The following is a 16,249-nucleotide window of genomic DNA, read 5'->3' as shown; positions in this document are numbered from 1 at the left end:
TATACTTTGCTCAACATTCCAGCATCTGCAGTTTCCTTTTGTCTCGATTTGGATGTAGATATCCATCTTTCATTACAAATGAAGGACCAATCACACAGTATTTACTTAAACCCTCAATAACACAGAACTTACTTGATTTGCTCCATCCTAGCTTGGGCATTTTGTGAGCATAATAGATGTCTTAATGCTGTTTTCTGGCCCAAGCTTATGTTCATGTTTTCAATGTCATTCCTGGTCAGGCTATTTATGCCTTCACGTGTGAAAAGCACCTGGTGTTTTAGCTGATTAATTGTATCATCGTTCAGGTAATGCTGTCGACACCAATCCTCCATGTTGCTCATCAGCCTATGAAAGTTAGCACAGGAAGCTAAAGTACTACAACTTTATGCTGAAATAGAAACTTTTTTTTCCAGATAGATGCCAAGTAAATAAAAATTTACTTTCTTCCACAGGGCTTGTATTCATTGGAATTTAGAATGATGAGAGTGAATCTTGTAGAAACAGATAAAATTATTGAGGGATTGGACATGCTAGATGCAGGAAACATGTTCTCGATGTTGGAGTCCGGAACCAGGGGCCGCAGTTAAAGAATAAGGAGTCGGCCATTTAGAACTGAGATGATAAACTTTTTCACCAAGAGAGTTGTGAATTTGTGGAATTCTCTGCCTCAGAAGACAGTGGAGGTTGATTCACTGGATGCATTCAAAAGAGAGTTAGATAGAGCTCATAGGCTAGCAGAATCAAGGGATATGGGGAGAAGGCAGAAACGGGGTACTGATTGTGGATGATCAGCCATGATCACATTGAATGGCGGTGCTGGCTCGAAGGGCAAATGGCCAACTCCTGCACCTATTTTCTATGTATCTATACATTCCATTTTAGCTACACTGACAGCTCATTCCAACTGTATCTCTGGTGTGTGACCTCTGCTCCCTAGAAGAACAAGTGCAGCCAAAATTATAGAAACTGCAGTAGACAAAAAGATTCAGAAATACAACAGAAGGGCACAAAACACCCCACCAGCATTGGCATCAAATTGTACTGGACACCCAGCTGAACCAAAATTCAGTAAAGGTGAGTAAAAAGGCAAATGGTAGCAGCAGCCAGGTTTGGGTCTGAGAAATTCTCCTTTCAATGTGTAAAATGGTTTTAGTGCTTGTACAAATCAATCTGTTTGGCAGAGGGTGTGTATGTTTTACTGAAATTGGCCAGGTGATTACAAGGTTAGAAATCTCACTTGGTGTAACGCTCCATACTTACTGTAGTCATACAGCACATAGCAGCCAAAATCATTCATGCTGTCCAAGATGCCCCATCTAAGCTCATCCCATTTGCTCATCCCACATAAACCGTTCCTTTCCACATATCTGTCCAAGTGTCTTTTAAATATTGTTATTGTACCTGGCTGGACTACCTCCTGGCAGTTCATTCCATGTACCCACTATGTGAATTAGAGTGAAGATTATTACTGTATGATTAGGAATCTAGCCCCCAATGGAGTGTTTTGATTATATATTCTGTCTGTCACAGTCTCGTGAAAATTTAAATAATGTTGTGAAATTTTAATACTTTTACATTTTGTTTAACCATCTATTAGTCATAATGATTTTAAGGAAGTATTTTGAACTGAGTAAGTTGTGGTCAAGACTGAAAATATAGGAAGACATTGTGCTGTTTGAGACAACAAAATTCATCACACTGGCATGATTCCATATTCATATTTCCCCCATCCTGGCCTGTATTTAAAAAAATATATTGATCATCCACCTATGTTTTCTCTGAAATGATCTCCAGTGATTATAAACACAGGATATAGGAGCAAGAGTGGACTATGTGGCCCTTTTGGGTCAATTTTATTTTTTCCGGCATTGTACTTTTTGTAGTGTAAGTGTACTCTGGCCCCACTGAATATCAACACTACTCAATCTCTCACTGTTTAACAAATACTCTGCTTTTCACTAATTTTCAACAATGAGGTTGGCTTCACATTTTTCCACCTTGCATTTTTTTAATTCTCTTCTGGACTCACAACGCGTCTACATTGGTGGCAGCTGAAAAACTTGGTAATGTGAATTTTGCCTCCTCACCGCAATTGATATCGATTGGGGAAAAGCTGATCATATGAGAATTCCTAAAACCTTAACAAAAGATAGAGGCTGGTGAAAGATAAACCATTATTAATTGGTTTTCATCTTTATCAAAGTTGAATTTTGAGTGGAATTGTTTGTTAGATTCAAAGAGATATGCTGAGCACAAATACAAGCGAAAGATGTTGAGAGAGAGAGAATCTTGGCATGTGCCATCCATTCTTTGACGGGGAATGTTAAAAGGGGCTAATCGAGTTGGAAAGCAAGTGAAGGAACGCAGAGGGAAAAGTGTTCAGAATGTAATAGGAAGAAAATAAGAGTGGTGACTACAATATTTAGTCATTAAGTCACTGTCATATGGCTCGTTGACCTAACCCATCCATGCCACCCAAGATCCCCTACCTAAGTTAGGCACCATTTGCCCACATTTCGCCCATATCCCTCTATAACTGATGAAATATATTTTCAATGTTGTTATTCTACTTGCCTCAGCCACTTCTGGCAGCTCGTCCCACCCTCTATGTGGAAAAAGTTGCCCCTCGGACTCCTGTTAAATCTTTCCCCTCTCGCCTTAAACCCATGCCCCTCTAGTTCTTGATTCCCTTGCTTTGGGGGAAAAGACTACATTCATTCATCCAATCTATGCCTCTCGGGATTGTGTACACCAATAAGATCTCCCATTAGTCTCCGACGCTCTAAACAATAGTCCTAGCTTGCCCAACTTCTCTGTATAACTCAGTCCTTCCAGCCCCAGCAACTTTGTCTGCGACGTTTCGGACAGAGACTTTTCTTGTCTGAAGAAGGAACCCAAACGTCGCCTGTCCATTCCCTCCACAGATGCTGCCTGACCCGCTGAGTTACTTTGTAGTTTGCTCCTCGTAAATCTTTTCTGACATCTTTCTTGGTCAATGGCATCCAACGCCTTGGTCAGGGCACACAGCTGGAGAAGGGAAGTGCAAGCTCTTGGTTCTCCAGAAGACTCATTGCTAATGCCTCTGATCCCTTTTGCACACATCCCAACAAACCATCTACTTGTCTCCCGGCAAACAGCTCTCTTTAGCCCATGAAGCCTGGTTAAACAGTGCACCCCTTACCCTGTTCAGAGATAGCACGGTGATCTTGATATCTACCCGAAATGAACGACTGTATGCAAACAGACTGGAGGCTTTGTCCCTTTATAATACACCACAGTGGGTTCTTAAATATCGAATGTAGTGGGTGTCTGTAAATTTGAGTTGTCAGAAGAGCAGCAAAAGGTCTCTGGCTGACAAGGTCCAAGTCGCTGCTACAACTCACTGTGATCGCAGGCTCTGCTCCTTCCCCCCCGGCACCAACTCTCCACCTGAACCACCTGTGCTCGTTTCCAACAACACCGCTCCCATGCACCAATCCCTGCCCAGCCCGTTCACATTGTAACTCCCGGAGACCTTAAAGCGTGTCTTTCAAACGAAAGTATCCACCATCCACCTTCACTAAACGACTGCATTAACTTTCATTTTGACAGAATTGAGGATTCTCGACATTTGCACCGGCACATCTGCATTCCAGCTGTTTTAAATATGGATTTGTATATCTATCCGTTCTGCTTCAAATCAGTAATTCAAGATCGCCCGCCTTTCGCGAATGCACCGATTGGCCAAAACATTATGACCACCTGCCTAATATGCTGTTGGTCCTCCGTGTGCAGCCCCATACACAGCAGGGTGCGATGCACTGTGGATTGTGACACATTCCTCCCGTCACCACCATTAAAATTTTCTGTGACTTGTACCACAGTAGACCTTCTGTCGGTTCGGACCAGATGGGATAGCCTTCGTTGCCCTCGTGCATCGATGAGCCTTGGATGCCCAACGCCCTGTCGCCAGTTTGTGGTTTGTTCCTCCTCGGATCACTGTCAGTAGGTACTCATCACTTTTGACCAGGAACACCCTTCGAGCCTTGCATTTCAGAGATGCTCTGACCCAATCGTCTGGCCATAACAATTTGGCCCTTGTCAAAGTCCCTCAGGTCTTTACTCCTGCCCATTTCTCCTGCATCCAACACATCAACTTCAAGAACTGACTGTTCACTTGCTGCCTCATATATCCCACCCCTTGACAGGTGCCATTGTAACAAGATAATCAATGTTATGCACTTCGCCAGTCAGAGGTCAGAATGTTTTGGCTAATCAAGTCAAGTCAAGTCTATTTGTCACATGCACATACACGATGTGCAGTGAAATGAAAGTGGCAATGCCTGCGGATTGTGCAAAAAAAAAGAATTACAGTTACAGCATATCAGTAAAAGTTAATACAGAGAAGACAAAATTTAGTCCTTGGAGTTATAAAAGTTAACAGTTCTGATGGCCTGAAGGAAGAAACTCTGCCTCATCCTCTCCGTTTTCACAGCGTGACAGCGGAAGCGCTTGCCTGACCATAGCATCTGGAACAGTCCGTTGCTGGGGTGCCAGGGGTCCCTCATAATCTTGCTTGGTCTCGATCTACACCTCCTGACGTATAGGTCCTGCAGGGGGACGAGTGTAGTTCCCATGGTGCGTTCTGCCGAACGCACTACTCTGCAGGGCCTTCCTGTCCTGGGCAGAGCTGTTCCCAAACCAGACTGTAATGTTGCCGGACAGGATGCTCTCTACAGCCCCAGAGTAAAAGCAGTGAAGGATCCTCAGAGACACTCTGAATTTCCTCAGCTGTCTAAGGTGGTAAAGGCGCTGCTTTGCCTTGCCCACCAGTGCGGCAATGTGTGTTGCCCATGTCAGATCCTCTTTGATGTGGACTCCCAAGTATTTAAAACTGCTCACCCTATCCACAGTAGACCCATTTATCTCCAGTGGCGTGTACGTCCTTGGATGTTGAGCCCTTCTAAAGTCACCAATCAGCTCCTTAGTTTTTTTGACATTCAAGAGGAGGCTATTGTCCTGACACCAGAATGCCAGATCAGCCACCTCCTCCCGGTAGGCCTTCTCATCGTTGTCGGAGATCCGGCCCACCACCATAGTGTCATCAGCAAACTTGATGATGGAGTTTGAGCTGAACCTGGCCACACAGTCATGTGTGTACAGGGAGTACAGTAGGGGGCTAAGGACGCAACCCTGGGGGATTCTATGTTCAGGGTGAGGGGGCTAGATGTGTGTTCCCCCATCCTGACCACTTGGGGCCTGGCCGTGAGAAAGTCCAGGACCCAGGCACACAGAGGGGTGCTAAGCCCTAGTATATATTGGTGTATAGTCACAGTATATATCTCTTGGTAGCCTCATTATCATCAAACCTGTGAAGGCTGTTTATTTCAGACAATATTTAAAGTCCAACTTGATCACCTCAGTCTCTGCAAAACATATAAGGATATGCCTTGAGACCCTACAGCACAGGAGCAGGTAAACGGGTCAATGCAAACAACTACAGACGCAAAGTGCTGGAGTAACACATCTCTGGAGAAAAAGATGTATAAAAAATGCTACCCCTCAGGGTCCCCCCTTCACTTTAAACCTGTCTTCTGGTTCTCGATTCCCGACTCTGGCAAGAGACTGTGTTTACCGTATCTATTCCTCTCACGATGCTGTACACTTCCAAAAGATCACCCTCATCCTCCTGTGCTCCAAGGAATAGAATCCTAGCCTCCCTATAGCTCAGGCCCTTGAGTCCTGGCAACATTCTCTTAAATCTTCTCTGCACCCTTTCCAGTTTGGCAACATCTCTCCTGCAACATGGTGCCCAAAACTGAATACATTACTCTAAATGTGGCCTCACTTACAGTATGTCTAAAACAACTGCAACATGACCTCACAACGTCTATACTCGCTGAGCAGCCAGAGGTCATCGTATGTATTGGTATCAACAACATGAGTTGTTAAAGGACCGAGGTCCTACCGAGTAAATATAGACATATAGGTTAAGAAGCTGGATCTCAAAGATAATATAGAACAGTACAGCACAGGAATAGGCCCTGTGGCCCACAATGCTCTTGCTGAACACGATGCTGAGTGAAATTAATCTCCTCTACCTACCTATCTCTCCACTCCCTGCATTTCCATATGCTTATCCAAAAGCCCCTCAAATGCCACTATTGTATCTGCCCCTCAGATTCCCCCCCTCACCTTAAACCTGTCTTCTGGTTCTCGATTCCCGACTCTGGCAAGAGACTCTGTGTTTACCGTATCTATTCCTCTCACGATGCTGTATACTTCCAAAAGATCACACTCATCCTCCTGTGCTCCAAGGAATAGAATCATAGCCTCCCTGTAGCTCAGGCCCTTGAGTCCTGGCAACATTCTCTTAAATCTTCTCTGCACCCTGCACCTCTGGCAATGCATTCCAGGCACCCTGCACTCGCTGTAAAGAAAAAACACCTGTACCGTATTTCTCCTTTAAACTTTCCCCTTCTCACTTTAAAGGTATGCCCTCTAGTCTTTGGCAATTACACTCTGGCAAAAAGATTTTCAGTCTACCCTATCTATGCCTCTCATAATTTTATGTATTTCTATCAGATCTCCCCTCAGCCACTCTTACGCCAAAGAAACTAAAAATCCTGATTTGTCCAACCTCTCCTTATGGCGAATGCCCTCTAATCCAGGCAGGTAAACCTCTTCTGCACAACCTTCAAAGCCTCCACATCCATCGTGTAATGGGGTGACAGTGAGGAAAACTTTGACAATAAAGAAAAAAATTGTTCAACCACTAGTTTGGAAATGGAACTCAATGTGGATGTAGAAATGATTATGAAGTCTAATGTACTTGGCTGCATAGTTGAAGGGCCATAATCTTCAAGGTTGTGAACACAGAAGCAGGTAAGTGGGATTCAACTAAAGTCAGTTACTGCCTTGCACGTTCCCAAAGGACCAAATGGTTTGTTAGGTTGAGATTTTCAATGATTTACTGGTAAGTCATTTATGTAACTGACTTACCAGTTTTAGTTTGAAAAATAAAATTTTCCAAATATTTTGTTAAGTTTACAAAAAGATACCCACATGGCTTAACATGGTTAAGTAACTTGCTGGGTATTGAGAAACCTATGCTTTAGATGTAAAGATGCCAGGTCAAATCCTATTATGGTATAGAAATTTAATTCACATAACAACTCTGGAATAAACAGTAATGACAATTATGAAATTAGCAGATTATCATAAATCTCAGGGAGGGAAATATATTATCCTTATTCTCGGACAATATGTGACTTCAGACTCTGATCGCAAGATGGTGGTAACGACAATCCAAAAATAAGAGTGATCATTTGGAGACCGTAGTAATTTTTATTGTATTAAATTTCACAGCAGATACAAGCGATATCAACTTCAACAATCCATCCATACAAAAGATTTTTTTAGAAGTATATTTTTGGTATTATTTACTTAAATTGTGCAAACACAAAACTAATGTTTGTGGCCAAACTGCGATGTTTCTCATATTCACTGTTTTCTTCCTTTTTTCTTATCTATTAGTGTCTGATCAAGACTCAGTCTCGCATCTATAAAATCTGGATTCAAGGCCAATGCTTTCTTGAAGTCTTCCAATGCCTGGTCAAAAAATCCTACAAAGGAAAATTTTGCAAGTAAGTTCAGTTTTTTATTTGTTAAAGTCTAAAAAAATAATTTAAATTGCACAACTTTCACAAGAAAATGCAGAATTGAAATGAGTGGAGCCAAAATAAGCAAAATCAGGTTACTAATGTAGGCTGTAGAAATAAGGTACTGCAAATGCTGGTTAACACACAAAAGGACACAAAGTGCTGGAGTAACTCAGCAGGTCAGGCAGCATCTGATCTGCTGTGTGCATGCTTCCCTACCTGCTAAGTCACTCCAGCATTGTGTCAATTAATTTAGAGATGCAGCGTGGAAACAGGGCCTTCAGCCCACTGAGTCCACGCCGACCAACGATCACTGGTACACGGTTTTATCCTACACATTAGAGACAATATACAGAAGCCAATTAACCTTCAAACCCGTATGTCTTTGGAACGTGGGAGGAAACCCATGTGGTCACGGAGAATGTACAAACTCCAAACAGACAGTATCAGAGGTCAGTATTGAACCTGGGTCTCTGGTGTTGTGAGGCAATGGTGCTACCACTGCACCACAGTGGAGGCTGATACTGCAGATGAAGTACTGGCCTGAAAAGTCAACTTTCCCAGTGTTGTGTTTGAAAGTAATAATGACTAAAATCTTTGGTGTTAAGATTTGATGTAACAAAACAATAATATGTAATGAGAGATTATCGATTCTTTTAACATTTGTTCTTGGTATGTAAGTGGTATGACAATGCTCTATTTATCACTCTGAACGTAGTTACTCTCAAAAGATCACATGGTGATGATAATCTCACAATAATGAGATGCAGTAAATTCCCAAATATTGATCAAGTAACTGACCTTCACTGTGCCTTAATTGGCACACGTGACAATAAACTGACCTTTGAACAAGATTACAATATGTGTGAGAGAAGACAATGTGTGACATTCAGAGAACCCTGAAAATACTATCTGCAAGAGATGTCTGGTGCTGTAAAAGCAAACTATAACAAATATTTTTTAAATGAATTGAGTATTCTTTATGAAAATGCAAAAATGCCACAAAACTATCCATTTATCTTAAAATTATATTTCAAGGATTAAATAGTGCATCTCCAACAATGGTGCATAACTCTACCTCATTGTTATTTAAACCTACTTACCTTCACTGGATGTGTAGGAACTGCAGATTTAACTGGCTTAAACCGTAGACACAAAATGCTGGAGTAACTCAGCGGGCCAGGCAGCATCTTTGGAGAGAAGGAGTGGGTGACTTTTCGGGTCAAGACCCTAAACTGGAAACTCGAACCTTCACTGGATAACAGATTACAGACTTCTTTGTAGCCTCTAGGTGGCAGACTGTACACTTGTCACGATCTGTCCTACATAATAAAAGCTAATTCTAATCTGTAAAGTGTATAGAAACTAATGCATGGGTCATAATGTTAAAAAACTAAACTAAAATGGAAAGAGTGACAGAAAAAGAGAGTTAAACTAAAAAGATGTTGATTTAAGAGTTTAACATTTCTAAGACCAAATGAAGGTGGATGTATAAAAAGTAACTCAAAGTTACAACCTGTAAGGAATGAGTAAATGTTCTGAGCTTATGGTTTATGTAGAAAGGAAAAAGCTTCAAGGTAAATTTATTTAGAGCTTGTATACAATGGGAAACTTAAGTGGTCAGAATCTTAGAAATATCAATAAGAGAAAGGTGGTGACAGAAACAGATAGAAGCTAGAGGATTGAACTGGTGTTCCTACAAGTGATAGGTTTGTTGTTGTCTTAAACTACTACACAATTGTTGGAGAACCTTTCTTTTATGAGATGAATGTTTGCATCATAGATCAACCTATGCTTGAGGGGAGTTATGGAAGATGAGAGAGTTTAAAATAATGCAGGATACTAACCATTTTGGTGATGGGTTCAGCAAAAAGACATGCAAGTTCCAGTTAGGAACAGAACTAGATGTAGAAGCAATAAGTGTGGAGTAATTAATATAAGTAAAATACTTAGTGATTCCACTATTGGGTATTGGTGAAGACAAGACAGGAAAGCAAATAATTCATTCTCTATGCATTTGGGTATCTATTCACATCTCTCAGAAGTTCGCTGGAGCTTTAGTAGAATAGTGTTCATGTCTTGTGACATTTTTTAGCAATTTACTTATTTGTGATAAATCTCCACAATTAATTTATCAACAACTTTCTTAATTGCCTTTTGTGGTTGAGGATTAACCACATGGACCACAATCTTTGTGTGGCATTTGTTGAATTTATTGTTGTATCAATCATTATCTTGTATGTTGTTTACTCAAGTTTCAAATGAACAAGAAATGTTATTGCATCGTCGTGTATGTGATGATAAACTAATCCAAATCTGAATCTGGACATGCATCAAGTATCAGACCATTTGTGGAGACCCACTGACTAAATCAAATCACTTTTTCCAATACTTTCTTGGAAACGATCAAAAATAAAGATGTGGCAGAGTTGAATAAAAAGTCAACAATAGTTTTGTTTTTAATAACTGAACTAGTTTGTGATGTCAGAAGAAATCCACTGAGGAAACTGTAAATGGAAATCCATACACCCAGGTCTAAGCTATTATCTTCCTCAAGAATACTGAACGTATTTCTGAAGAAAAAATGGTATCAGGTTACCAGTCTAAATGATAGGATGATGAAGTGCTCTTTTCAAGCCTCTAATTGTGAAGATGTCGAGGCATCTGGAAGATGGAGTGCTGGCTAACCAGATGCTCACTATTTTGCCAATAAACTGGAATTTAGTTTCAAATGATATAGTTTGTAAACTAACTGTTCAGGAAATTGCTAAAGGAAACATTGTTGACAAAATCTTCATTTCTCTTTGCAAGTCGACTGCCAAGGCCAATATTGGGGTTCTTTGCCGAGCCTCAAATCAAAGAGGTTCTACTCCAATACCCACATAAAGTTAAACCATAGTTCAAGATTCTGCTGGTATTGGGGAAAATTACCTGAAAAGTAATCAAGAAGACACAATTTTTCATCAAGACTAGATGAACAGCATGAATGCAAGTGCAACTTAAATACCAGACTTTAAAACAGTATATAACATATGCCTCATAGAAGGACAAATGATCTAATGTCACTAATTTATTAAGGAAACGCATGCACTCAAAAGAAGAAAAAAAATTACCTAATCTATATTTTATTAATCCTCGATTATAATATGCAACTTCAAAGTCTTCCTTGTGTTCAATTGCTAACGTGTAATCATCCATGGCTTCATGAAAGTCTACTCTTAAGTACTTGATCTGGCCTCTGTTGTTGTATGCATTAGCCAAGTCCTGAGCACAACATTTGCTGCACAACAAAGAACAATACTACAGGTTACAGAGATGTTATCAACAACAATCTTGTGTTCTGATTTGAAATTATTAATGGCTGTAAAATCATATATAGCATGTGTGCTTCCCATAAGAGAGGTAGCTCAAAAATGGACAGGTTGTATGAGGAGTGCTGCCTGTCTAAACCAAGAAGCAGCTACATTAGACAATAGGTGCTGGAGTAGGCCATTTGGCCCTTCGAGCCAGCACCACCATTCAATGTGATCATAGCTGATCATTCTCAATCAGTACCCCATTCCTGCCTTCTCCCCATACCCCCTGACTCTGCTATCCTTAAGAGCTCTATCTAGCTCTCTCTTGAATGCATTCAGAGAATTGGCCCCCACTGCCTTCTGAGGCAGAGAATTCCACAGATTTACAACTCTCTGACTGAAAAAGTTTTTCCTCATCTCCGTTCTAAATGGCCTACCCCTTATTCTTAAACTGTGGCCCCTGGGTCTGGACTCCCCCAACATTGGGAACATGTATCCTGCCTCTAACGTGTCCGACCCCTTAATAATATTATGTTTTGATAAGATTCCCTCTCATCCTTCTAAATTCCAGTGTATACAAGCCCAGTCGCTCCAGTCTTTTAACATATGACAGCCCCGCCATTCTGGGAATTAACCTAGTAAACCTATGCTGCACGCCCTCAATAGCAAGAATATCCTTCCTCAAATTTGGAGACCAAAACTGCACACAGTACTCCAGGTGCGGTCTCACTAGGGCCCTGTACAATTGCAGAAGGACCTCTTTGCTCCTATACTCAACTCCTCTTGTTATGAAGGCCAACATTCCATTGGCTTTCTTCACTGCCTGCTGTACCTGCATACTTCCTTTCAGTGACTGATGCACTAGGACACCCAGATCTCGTTGTACGTCCCCTTTTCCTAACTTTACACCATTCAGATAATAATCTGCCTTCCTATTCTTACCACCAAATTGTCATTTTAGGTGTCTTAAAATAACAACTACATTATAATCTGCGAATGTCAAGCGTGATATATTTCATGGAATAACAGTAGAAATTACATTTTGATTTATTCTACTTGGTGTGTGACTATTTAACAGAAACATAATGAGCTGTTGATCAGAATTAAAAATGTAAAATTCAATTGTATATATAGGTATGAAAGACTAAAAAATTAGAAAATGAAACAAATTGATGGAAGCACTCATCAGTTAAGGCAGGATCTGGGAAACATAGAAAAATAGGGGCAGGAGTAGGCCATTCAAGCCAGCACTCCCGTTCAATATGATCATGACTGATCATCTAAAATCAGTACCCTGTTCCTGCTTTTTCCCCATATTCTTTGATTCCTTTAGCCCTATGAGCTAAATCTAACTCTCTCTTGAAAACATCCAGTGAATTGGCCTCCACTGCCACCTGTGGCAGAGAATTTCACAGATTCACAACTCTCTGGGTGAAGAAGTTTTTCCTCATCTGTCCTAAATGGCCTACCCCTGGTTCTGGACTCCCCCAACATCGGGAACATGTTTCCTGCATCTAGCCTGTCCAATCCTTTAAGAATTGTATATGTTTCTATAAGATCCCTTCTCATCCTTCTAAATTCCAGTGAATACAAGCCCAGTCGACCCATTTTTTCATCATATGTCAGTTCCACTATCCCGGGAATTAACCTCATCAACCTACACTGCACTCCCTCAATAGCAAGAATGTTCTTCCTCAAAGGACCAAAATTGCACACAATACTCCAGGTGTGGTTTCACCAGGCCCCTGTACAACTGCAGTAGGACTTCTTTGATCCTAAACTCAAATCCTCTCGCAATGAACATGCCGTTAGCTTTCTTCACTGCCTGCTGTACCTGCATGCTTACTTTCAATGACTGATGTACAAGCACACCCAGGTCTCGTTGTACCTCCCCTTTTCCTAACCTGACACCATTTCAGATAATAATCCGCCTTCCTGTTCTTGCCACCAAAGTGGATTACCTCACATTTATCCACATTATACTGCAGCTGCCCACTCACCCAACCTATCCAAGTCATCCTGCAGCCTTATAGCATCCTCATCGCAGCTCATAATGCCACCCAGCTTTGCGCCATCTGCAAACTTGGAGATGTCACATTTAATTCCCTCGCCTAAATCGATAATATATATTGTAAATAACTGGGGTTCCAGCACCAAGCATTGCGGCACCCCACTAGTCACTGCCTGCCATTCGGAAAAGGACCCGTTAATTCCTACTCTTTACTTCCTGTCTGTCAGCCAGTTCTCTATCCATGTCAATACCCTACCCCTAATACCATGTGCTCTAATTTTGCACACCAAACTCTTGTGTGGGACCTTGTCACATGCTTTTTGAAAGTCCAGATACACCACATCCGCTGGCTCTCCCTTATCCATTCTAATAGTTACATCCTCAAAAAACTCCACAAGATTAGTCAAGCATGATTTCCCCTTCATAAATCCATGCTGACTTTGACCGATCCCGTCACTGCTTTCCAAATGCACTGTTATAACATCTTTAATAATCGACTCAAGCATCTTCCCCGCTACTGATGTAAGGCTAACTGGTCTATAATTCCTCGTTTTTCCCTCCTCTCTCAAAAAGTGGAGTTATATTGGCTACCCTCCAGTCCAGGGGAACTGATCCAGAGTTGAGAGAACATTGGAAAATAATCACCAATGCATCCACGATTTCTAGGGCCACCTCCTTGAGTACTCTGAGAAGAGAGTTAATGGCGCTGGCTTGTGATCCTTGTCAGTACAGAGAAAATTTACCTGTTTTATGTAAGTGCAGGGAACGGTGAAGAGGAAAAGGACAACAGAAGTCTATCGTAGGAAAGAGGGAAAATGTTATAAGGTAAAATTAAATTGTACAGGGGCAATTCGTGGCACAAAAACAAAGCCTACTCCTGTATAAAGACGATTATTAAATATTTATCAATACTTGTTACTAGTATCCAAAATTCTTGGTTTTAATGTGCCTTGGCGAAAGAATTTTCTTTAAGCTTCTGTTGATATTCATTGACATGGTCAGGGTAATGGGGACGTGCGTAGAATCAAACTGGCAAGCAAGCCGACACTCGGGCTGCGTCTCTGTAAGGAACACAAAGGTGTTTAACCAACTGGTCCTACTGCAGCACGTTGTGTCTTTTTTTGCAAACTGGTCACAAAATTCGGGAGTTGGGTTTTCCGATTAATGCCATCGTGTTTATAAACAGTGTTAAGTCCCTGTGTCTAAGTGGTTTAAAAAGCACACTGAGCGTCAACAAGAGGCTTTGTAATTCGGTGGGGTGTGATGCGGTGATCCTGTGATATTAAGCGGCCGTGCACTGACTTTATTTCACTCCTGCAGTGTCTGTTTATAGTGAAAGAGGCGGAGAGGTTGCACGGGAAGGCCCTTTCAAAGGTCTGTCGCCCCGAAGCTGGTGACTAAATGCCGAGCGCTGCTCTGCCCGTGCTCCGAGTCTCACTCACACTCTCTGCTGCCGCTCTCTGCACATGTGAATGAACCTGGAGTAGCTTTCCTCTGCCCGCATCAAGTCCTGCCTCTGGAACTGCATGTCCGCTTCTGCCAGGACGGCCTGACACTCCATTCCCCACACAACCCTTCCGCAGCATTTACTGCTCCACTTCCTCGCACTGCTCCGCCGAGCCCGGCACCCGTTTCAACGGTGGGTGTGGCCACGTCGGGGGAGGGAAGAAAGTAGAGGGGAGAGGTTTACGTGTGTGTGTGGAGGGGGGGAGGGAGAGAGAGATGATCTTGAGCGGTTAGTGGGAAAGGTTAAAATATCGCTTTTACCTGTGACTTCTACTTGGAAATAATGAAACTGCATTTCACTATGTGCACACCTTTTTTTATTAAGGTAGAAATAATTCACCTGTCAAATTGTTATAACACTTTTTAAGATATAATAAATTACATTTCTCTGTACCGTTGCTTCCATGAGATGCATTGGAAAAAAATAAATTTTCATTAAAAGAGATGGAGACAGATGAATTCACTGGAAATATATCAGTGATTCTACATCAGGCATTTTAACTACTGTTCATTGGGAAATAAGGCAAAAATTGGCCTGCGATTTACCCCACGGGGTTATGACATAGGGGACAGAAATTGTGGTTACTGATGTCCTGTTCGTGAGCACAATGTTTACAGACGCCACACATCCAGAACTGGTAGTCTGCAATTGGCCGTCCTGTCACAATACACGTCGGAAGTTTTCCTTCTCCTCTGTGAAAGAATGATAAACATTTACATTAAAAATAAGTTTTAATCAAATGCTGTCCAATGGTTGTGGTAATATATAGCCCATTATGTATTATGTGGGTGTAAGTTTGAAGAAAGGTATAGATGTCTCTTTACATCAACTCTTCCTCAGCAACTGGGCGGCATGGTGGCACAACAGCAGTAGTTGTTGCCTTGCAGCGGCAGAGACCCGGGTTTGATCCCAACTACAGCTGCTGTCTATGTTCTCCTCCTGGCCGCGTGGGTTTTCTCTGGGTGCTCCAGTTTCCTCACACATTACAATCAGTTAATTGGCTTAAGTAAAAATTGTAAATTGTCCCTAATGTGTAGGATAGTGCTAGTCTAAAGGGATCACTGGTTGGCATGCTCGGTTGGCCAAAAGGCCTGTTTCCATGCTGTATCTCTAAACTAAATTACCAAGCTGCACTTTTTCGAAGCCTCCACCATGGCAATTAAACTCCCCTTCCATTCAGCATTAATTTCACAGTCATGCTGACTCTCACTGATGATTTATTATCATTACAAATAATCAAAAACCTTTCAGTAGAATTGTAGCAATGGTTTTGCACCTTTTAAAATATTTTTTATCTTTCTGGCCATCCTTCAATTTACTCTGTTACCTTTTCCTCGATTGCTTTGTTTCAACTTTTTTATTAATAAGGAATCTAAATGATACTTATAAGCAGAATCAAAACGTTCCTGCAATATTTTTCTATCAAATGTTTTGTACTCACCCTTCAGGGATACTGTCAAAATCAGATTTCTTGCCATCTTTCGGACTATGCTTGATGAAGATCTCGAGGGCCAAATCCTCATACTGCTGTCTCTGTTCTGATGTCAACATGTCCAAAGATTCAAGCTTGATAAAAGCTTTGGAACATGTCCCAAAGGCCCGATTAGCACAAGCAGACAGTGCTAGTAAAGAATAAATCTCCACCGATGGGATTATGTCTTCATAGTCCCGCAAATGAAGTGCTGCAAATTTACAAAATGAGATTATATTTGGTTTCATGCCAACCTATTCATAATAAGGAAAGTTAAAATATCTGTATTTTTCCATGGGATAATTTACACCAAAAAAAATATTT

At 41.4% G+C, this 16,249-nt stretch overlaps 2 protein-coding genes across 3 annotated transcripts in view; both read right to left on the bottom strand.

Annotated features, from left to right (window-relative positions):
- Positions 1-7,263: 7,263 nt before the first annotated feature.
- ttc32 (tetratricopeptide repeat domain 32) lies at positions 7,264-14,572 on the bottom strand. The gene is made up of 3 exons (XM_078400119.1): positions 14,390-14,572; positions 10,754-10,920; positions 7,264-7,604 (listed from the first exon to the last, which is right to left on the bottom strand). The coding sequence occupies exons 1-3, from the start codon at positions 14,506-14,508 to the stop codon at positions 7,483-7,485; spliced, it is 408 nt and encodes a 135-aa protein (XP_078256245.1). The 5' UTR covers positions 14,509-14,572; the 3' UTR covers positions 7,264-7,482.
- A 189-nt stretch (positions 14,573-14,761) lies between these two features.
- The window catches only part of wdr35 (WD repeat domain 35), a 55,793-nt gene continuing 54,305 nt past the window's right edge, over positions 14,762-16,249 (bottom strand). For both annotated transcript variants that reach the window (XM_078399326.1, XM_078399327.1), the window contains 2 exons: positions 15,896-16,136; positions 14,762-15,146 (listed from right to left, as the gene is read on the bottom strand). In XM_078399326.1, coding sequence (XP_078255452.1) covers positions 14,996-15,146; positions 15,896-16,136 — 392 coding nt within the window. In that variant the 3' untranslated portion in view covers positions 14,762-14,995. The remainder of the gene's footprint in view (positions 15,147-15,895; positions 16,137-16,249) is intronic.

The sequence above is a fragment of the Rhinoraja longicauda genome, chromosome 5 (assembly GCF_053455715.1).
Source record: "Rhinoraja longicauda isolate Sanriku21f chromosome 5, sRhiLon1.1, whole genome shotgun sequence".
Lineage (NCBI taxonomy): Eukaryota > Metazoa > Chordata > Chondrichthyes > Rajiformes > Arhynchobatidae > Rhinoraja > Rhinoraja longicauda.
Note: the sequence above shows the minus strand (reverse complement) of the source record. Positions and strands in the feature narration are given on the sequence as shown.

Excerpts from the sequence above, each read along its gene's own strand:
- ttc32 (XM_078400119.1), bottom strand. The coding sequence starts at position 14,508 with ATGGAGTGTCAGGCCGTCCTGGCAGAAGCGGACATGCAGTTCCAGAGG. Across the intron at positions 10,921-14,389 it reads AGAGAGCGGCAGCAGAGAGT|CAAATGTTGTGCTCAGGACT; the intron begins GTGAGTGAGACT and ends TTTGTTGTGCAG. Across the intron at positions 7,605-10,753 it reads ATTAATAAAATATAGATTAG|GATTTTTTGACCAGGCATTG; the intron begins GTAATTTTTTTT and ends TTTCCTTTGTAG.